The sequence below is a fragment of the Neovison vison genome, chromosome 2, assembly GCF_020171115.1.
Source record: "Neovison vison isolate M4711 chromosome 2, ASM_NN_V1, whole genome shotgun sequence".
NCBI lineage: Eukaryota > Metazoa > Chordata > Mammalia > Carnivora > Mustelidae > Neogale > Neogale vison.
Genome location: NC_058092.1, coordinates 30,579,540 through 30,586,053, shown reverse-complemented (window position 1 = coordinate 30,586,053; position 6,514 = coordinate 30,579,540). Strand labels below are relative to the sequence as shown.

Genomic DNA, 6,514 nt, shown 5'->3' with positions numbered 1-6,514 from the left:
TGGGACCCTGAGTGCCTCTCTGCCTACTTGTGATTTCTCTCTGTCAAATAAATAAATAAAATCTTTAAAAAAAAAAAAAGAAGATAACTAGAGATCAAGGGAATACTGCTGCAGAGCCACTGGACTGGTAAAATCAAAGTCTGATAATAACAGGCTTTGGGTAAGGACTCGTGGAAACTCGCAGGCTGCCAATGGGAGTGTAAGCGATACCTCCACTTAGGGAGCGATGTGACAGCATTTTGAAAATTCGTATTCCCTACAATCCCGCAGTTATAGACCCCTAGAGAAATTCTCGCAAATGTGCCCCAGGAGACATTGTCACATCTGTTCAAGGCAGCACAGCTAGCGGAAAAAAATGCATGGACTGTAATGTCCACTGGTAGAAAAAAAAAAAAAGGATGGCATGTGCTCCAATAAAAATCATCTGAGCAATAAAATAAATGAACCAGACAGACCCACAAGTATCAATATAATGAGCAAGTCAGCAAGGTGCAGGAATAATCCACAGTATGGAAAACTTAGGAAAAACATTTAAAAATTATGTTCTGCTTATTTATTATTGAGATAAAATTCACATAACAAAATTCATCATCTTTTTTTTTTTTTTGGCTGGGTACTTTATTGATGGTACATGACAAGGTAGGGCTCCCCAAGCCCCTCCCCTTCAGGGGGTCTGGGATGGAAACAGTGGAGGTTGGGCGATTCTCAGTGTTTTAGGGGATAAGTTGGGGCAGGGATTCCCCAGCAGCTGAGGGCCTCTTTCTTCCTCTTGCTCTGGCTGGGCCTGGTGGTTCAGGGGGCTCTTATTCCTTGGAGGCCATGTGGACCATAAGGTCCACCACCCGGTTGCTGTAGCCAAATTCATTGTCATACCAGGAAACGAGCTTGACAAAGTGGTCATTGAGAGCAATGCCAGCCCCAGCATCGAAGGTAGAGGAGTGGGTGTCACTGTTGAAGTCGCAGGAGACAACCTGGTCCTCAGTATACCCCAGGATGCCCTTAAGGGGGCCCTCTGATGCCTGTTTCACCACCTTCTTGATGTCATCGTATTTGGCAGCTTTCTCCAGGAGGCAGGTCAGATCCACAACAGACACGTTGGGGGTGGGGACACGGAAGGCCATGCCAGTGAGCTTCCCATTCAGCTCAGGGATGACCTTGCCTACAGCCTTGGCCGCACCAGTGGAAGCAGGGATGATGTTCTGGGCAGCCCCTCGGCCATCACGCCACAGCTTCCCAGAGGGGCCGTCCACAGTCTTCTGGGTGGCAATGATGGCATGGACGGTGGTCATGAGTCCCTCCACAATGCCGAAGTTGTCATGGATGACCTTGGCCAGAGGAGCCAAGCAGTTGGTGGTACAGGAGGCATTGCTGACAATCTTGAGGGAGTTGTCATACTTCTCATGGTTCACACCCATCACAAACATGGGGGCATCAGCAGAAGGAGCAGAGATGATGACCCTCTTGGCCCCGCCCTTCAAGTGAGCCCCAGCCTTCTCCATGGTGGTGAAGACCCCAGTGGACTCCACAACATACTCAGCACCAGCATCGCCCCATTTGATGTTGGCGGGATCTCGCTCCTGGAAGATGGAGATGGACTTCCCATTGATGACAAGCTTCCCGTTCTCAGCCTTGACTGTGCCGTGAAATTTACCGTGGGTAGAATCATACTGGAACATGCAGACCATGTAGTTGAGATCAATGAAAGGGTCATTGATGGCGACAATATCCACTTTACCAGAGTTAGAAGCAGCCCTGGTGACCAGGCGCCCAATACGGCCAAATCCGTTCACTCCGACCTTCACCATCGTGTCTCGGGCACGCGGCTGGCACTGCACCTGAAGATGCGGCTGTCTGTCGAATGGGGAAGAGCAGAGAGCCAAAATTCATCATCTTAACCATTTTGATATGTACATTTCAGTGTGGTTTTTCTTAAGTTTTTATTTATTTATTTATTAAAAAGATTTTATTTATTTATTTGACAGAGATCTACACATAGGCAGAGAGGCAGGCAGAGAGACGGGGGAAGCAGGCTCCCTGCTGAGCAGAAAGCCCAATTCGGGGCTCGATCCCAGGACCCTGAGATCATGACCTGAGCTGAAGGCAGAGGCCTTAACCCACTGAGCCACCCAGGCACCCCTAGTTTTATTTATTTTTAAGTAATTTCTACACCTATTGTGAGGCTTGAACCCATGCATTCTCTTCTGACTGAGCCAGCCAGGCACCCCCATCTCAGTGTTTGTTTTCTATCTACAGAGTTGTGCAACCATCACCACCATCTAATTCCAGAACATTCTTATCACCCAAAAAAGGAGTCTCTTGCCTACTGGGCAGTCACGTGCTACTTCTCCTTCCTCCCCACCTAGCAACCACTAATCTCTCTTCTGTCTCTGTGGGTTTGCCTACTCTGTAGATGCAGACTCCTATATCTGTGGCCTTTTGTGTCTGGTTTCTTCCTTTATAATTTTTTTTTTAAGATTTTATTTATTGGGGCGCCTGGGTGGCTCAGTGGGTTAAAGCTTCTGCCTTTGGCTCAGGTCATGATCCCAGGGTCCTGGGATCAAACCCCACATCAGGCTCTCTGCTCAGCAGGGAGCCTGCTTCCTCCTCTCTCTGCCTGCCGCTCTGCCTACTTGTGATTTCTGTCTGTCAAATAAATAAATGAAATCTTAAAAAAAAAAAAGATTATATTTATTGGGGCGCCTGGGTGGCTCAGTTGTTAAGCACGTGCCTTTGGCTCAGGTCATGATTCCAGGGACCTGGGATAGAGCCCTGCATTGGGCTCCCTGCTCAGCAGGAGGTCTGCTTCTCCCTCTCCCTGCTTGTGTTCCCTCTCTAGCTGTGTCTCTCTCTGTCAAAAAAAAAAAAAATTTAAAAAAAAAAGATCTGACTTATTTATTTGAGGTAGGGGTGGAGAGCATAGAGGGAGAAGCCAGCTCCCCGCTGAGCAGGGAGCTCGATGTGGGACTCGATCCCAGGACCCTGAGATCCAGACCTGAGCTGAAGGCAAATGCTTAATCGCCTGAGCCACCCAGGTGTCCCTTCCCTTATAATGTTTTTAAGGCTGATCCAAGTAAGCACATAGTGGCCCTACAAATTTCTTTTTAATGTTTAATAATATTCCCTTATGTGGATATACCACATTTTGTGGATCTCTTCATCAACTGATGGGCATTTGGGTTGTTTCCACATTTTGGCTATTATAAACAGTGCTCCTAGGAACACACACTGTTTTGTTCATAAAAATAGATTAGAAGGATACACATTGGATTACTAATAACAACAATTCCTGGTAATCAAGGGAGGGGGGAGGAATGAACCCCAGGAGAGGTACAAAGGGGCCTTCAGCTTTATCTGTGGTGTTCTCTTTATTTTATGTAAAAAAATACATCTGGAGCAAAAATGTTAACAGTTGATTATTCTGGGTGATGAATACATGGGTGTTTGTTACATTATTTTCTCTAGACTTTAAAAAATATTGAAGGGGCGCCTGGGTGGCTCAGTCAGTTATGCAGCTGCCTTCGACTCAGGTCATGATCTCAGGGACTTGGGATAAAGTCCCGCATCGGGCTCCCTGCTCAGTGGGCAGTCTGCTTCTCCCTCTCCCTCTGCTGCTCCCCTTGCTTATGCACTCTCGCCCCCCCCTCCAAATTAATAAATAGAAGCTTTTTAAAAAATTAATTAAATTAAAATATATATATATATAAGAATTTAAAAATTAAAACTATACATACACGTAAACACACACACACGCACACACAGAGGACCTAAACCTTCCTGTAGCGAAGGTCTGGCATCAGAGGTCTGAGGTGTCTGAGAAGAGCAAACAAAGAGGGAAGGGGAGAGACCAAGAGCAAGAGGCCAGGCCCAAGGCCAGGGAGGAATGGCTGGAGTCCCTTGGAAACTTGAGGCAGAAGCCCTTGACCCTGCCTGCATGTCACTCCTGGGGCCCCTCGGGAAGAAGTCTGGTCTCCCTGATCTCTAGTGGCAGAGCCAGGACCAGGTCAAGAAAGAGAGAGAGGCTACAACCCTATCCATCCTTCTTTCTCATCCCTGCTTCTGGAAGAAGTCAACTCCCTCCCCCCTCATGTCACCCCCATCATCCTCACTTCCTCATTTCCTGAACCCTCTGCTCAGGACCAGCTACATAATTTGTGAGGCCTGGTGCAAAATGAAAACATGGAGCCCCTTGTTTAAAGGCCAGTACTGGCGCCATTCCTAATTCCGTGGAGACAGCTGAAAATTCGGAGCTATGAACGATCAGGAGCGTCTAGGTGATTGAATGAATGAACCTGGGCTCATTCTTTTGCTCATTCATTCATTCATTCATTCAAATGAGGGCTTCTTATGTGGCTGGGCATTGCGAGGTGAGCAAGGCACAGCCCAGCTTCCAGAAGCCTGCATTCTGGTAGGGGTTGTGGATTTAATCCCAGACACAAAATAGATCATCACAAACGGCGGGAAGTCCGGAAGTGCTGGGAAGGGAAAATGGCGGCGCCTGTGAGATAGACCCCGGAGGACAAGAAAGCCCCCGCCAGAGAGTGATGCTGTAGTGGGGATCCTAGGCACGAGTGATGGGGTGGGGGGGGGGCGAGCCTGGAGAGAACATCCAGAACATTCCTGGTGGGCTAGTGGGTGATATCTTCAAGGACTTGCAGGTCATACAATGACAGCCAGCGAGGCCCTGAATAGACCGAAGAGGGGCCTCTATTGCTGGAGTACTTCGTTTATGGAATTCCATTCGTAATATTTCCGTTAAAATTGTCTTTAAATTGGCTCCCTTTGTATCCTTACCCTGAGCAATAATATTTATGAAATCAAAGGGCTGACGTGCCGCTTACATTTTTTTCTCATAACACAGTTGAAATTTAAAACAATGTTTAAATCCCTCCACGTCCCACCGAAAATCCTCTCTCTTAACCACGCAATTTGGAAAATCCTATCGCCAGGTCCTGTCTCAAGAGCCATGGGAAGCCTGTAACAAGATTTCAGCGGTGTGAGGCCAGGGGCACGGTCTCATTTACATTTTTGAAAAACGATTCTGGCTGCTGTGCGCAGAGTGGATGTCAGGGTGCAGGAGGGACGGAGGGACACCAACGCTGGCGGACACCGCTTCTGGACATGCTTCTGGAAGAAGTCAACCCCCTCCCCCCTCATGTCACCGCTGCATGCATGGCAGTGGCAGGGGGTGGCGAGCCGTGGGGGTCTGTGCGGAGGGGCGGCTTGGACTTCTCACGGGTGCCCACCCAAGCTCCACCCTCCACCCCGAACCCAAAGCTCCTTTCTTTTTTGTCCCTGTGCTGACTCAAGGCCTTCCCAGATAAGTGGGTTCTTCTGGGATCCTCCCACCCCTGTATCAGCACCCGCACTGCCCAGAATCGGGACAGTGTGTCCAGGGCACCCATGAGAGCCTGGCTTCACAGCCCAGTTCAGGCTGACCACAGTTAGGACCTCTGAGTCACATCCAGTCAGGCCCCGTGTCTCTGGCAGCAAGGGCTCTCACGACTCACCGCTCTGCCCACGGTTCTCAGTGGGCTACGTGGTTTCTACCACCTGCATATGTATGGCTTGTAAACCTATAGGACCCAAAGTCTGCACCCTTAACCACTGGACCCAACCTTCAGCGCCTGCCTTGCTCCCACGCCTTGTGCCTTCTGGAAAACTCGACTCCCTCTGCCGTTGCTTCCTTGAAGACCTGTCTGCCCATTCTCCCTGCCCTGACCAAAAGTGGCCTTCTCCATTGCTGCTTCCAAACCATGATTCCTCCATTTTGCAAAACAACAAAACCTATCCGCTATTAAGTCTCCTGCAAAACTGCCCTCTGCTCCTCCAGTTCTATCAGTTTTTGGATGAGAGAGCTGGGGAGGAGGTCTGCCGCAGGGGCTGCCCTGGGCTAAACTACCAAGGTGTGCCCCCCGGGGGCGGTGGGAAGGAGGCACTTTCAGCACGTCCACACCGGGAGGGGAGGCAAGATCTGAAGATTGTGAAAAGCCTGGAGCTACACTGGAAGGCTGAGGGTGGGCTATGAATAAGGACCATGGGAAAAGCAGAGGCGAGACAGTTTGGGAAGCCTTTGTTAAGACATTTGAAGTTGGGTCTGAAGGCAACGGACGAGATGTCCAAGGGATGAAGCACGCGAGTGGCAGGTCGGGATTGGTACTTTAGCAAGACAAGTCTGACTGCTACACAGAGAGTGGAAGGGAGTAGAGAGGAGACCCAGGCTGAGATCAGTTGGCGTGGAAGACAGAGCTGGGTCGGTCCGGGATCAGGATCTAGAGCTTGCCAATTGGCTGGATGTGGTTGGGGGATGGGTTGAGAGGAGAAATGCACCATGCCTGGATTCTTCTGGTTTGGACAACTGGGTGAATAGGAAGGCACCTTGTTGGGTGACATGAGCGTGAGTAAGACCTATGAGGCCCGTATCCCCACAGATAACGTGTTCCAGGTATGTGAATACATTCTAGACTTTCATGCATTCTGGGAAAGTAATAAGCAGAGTGCCCTGAGAAGGAATCAT

The 6,514-nt window shown here is 49.3% G+C and overlaps 1 protein-coding gene across 1 annotated transcript; it reads right to left on the bottom strand.

Annotated features, from left to right (window-relative positions):
* Positions 1–662: 662 nt before the first annotated feature.
* On the bottom strand, positions 663–1,867 carry LOC122899795 (glyceraldehyde-3-phosphate dehydrogenase-like). The gene has a single exon (XM_044237895.1). It carries the CDS (start codon positions 1,803–1,805, stop codon positions 804–806), a length of 1,002 nt encoding a protein of 333 aa, XP_044093830.1. The 5' UTR covers positions 1,806–1,867; the 3' UTR covers positions 663–803.
* Positions 1,868–6,514: the final 4,647 nt, after the last annotated feature.

Excerpts from the sequence above, each read along its gene's own strand:
- LOC122899795 (XM_044237895.1), bottom strand. The coding sequence starts at position 1,805 with ATGGTGAAGGTCGGAGTGAACGGATTTGGCCGTATTGGGCGCCTGGTC.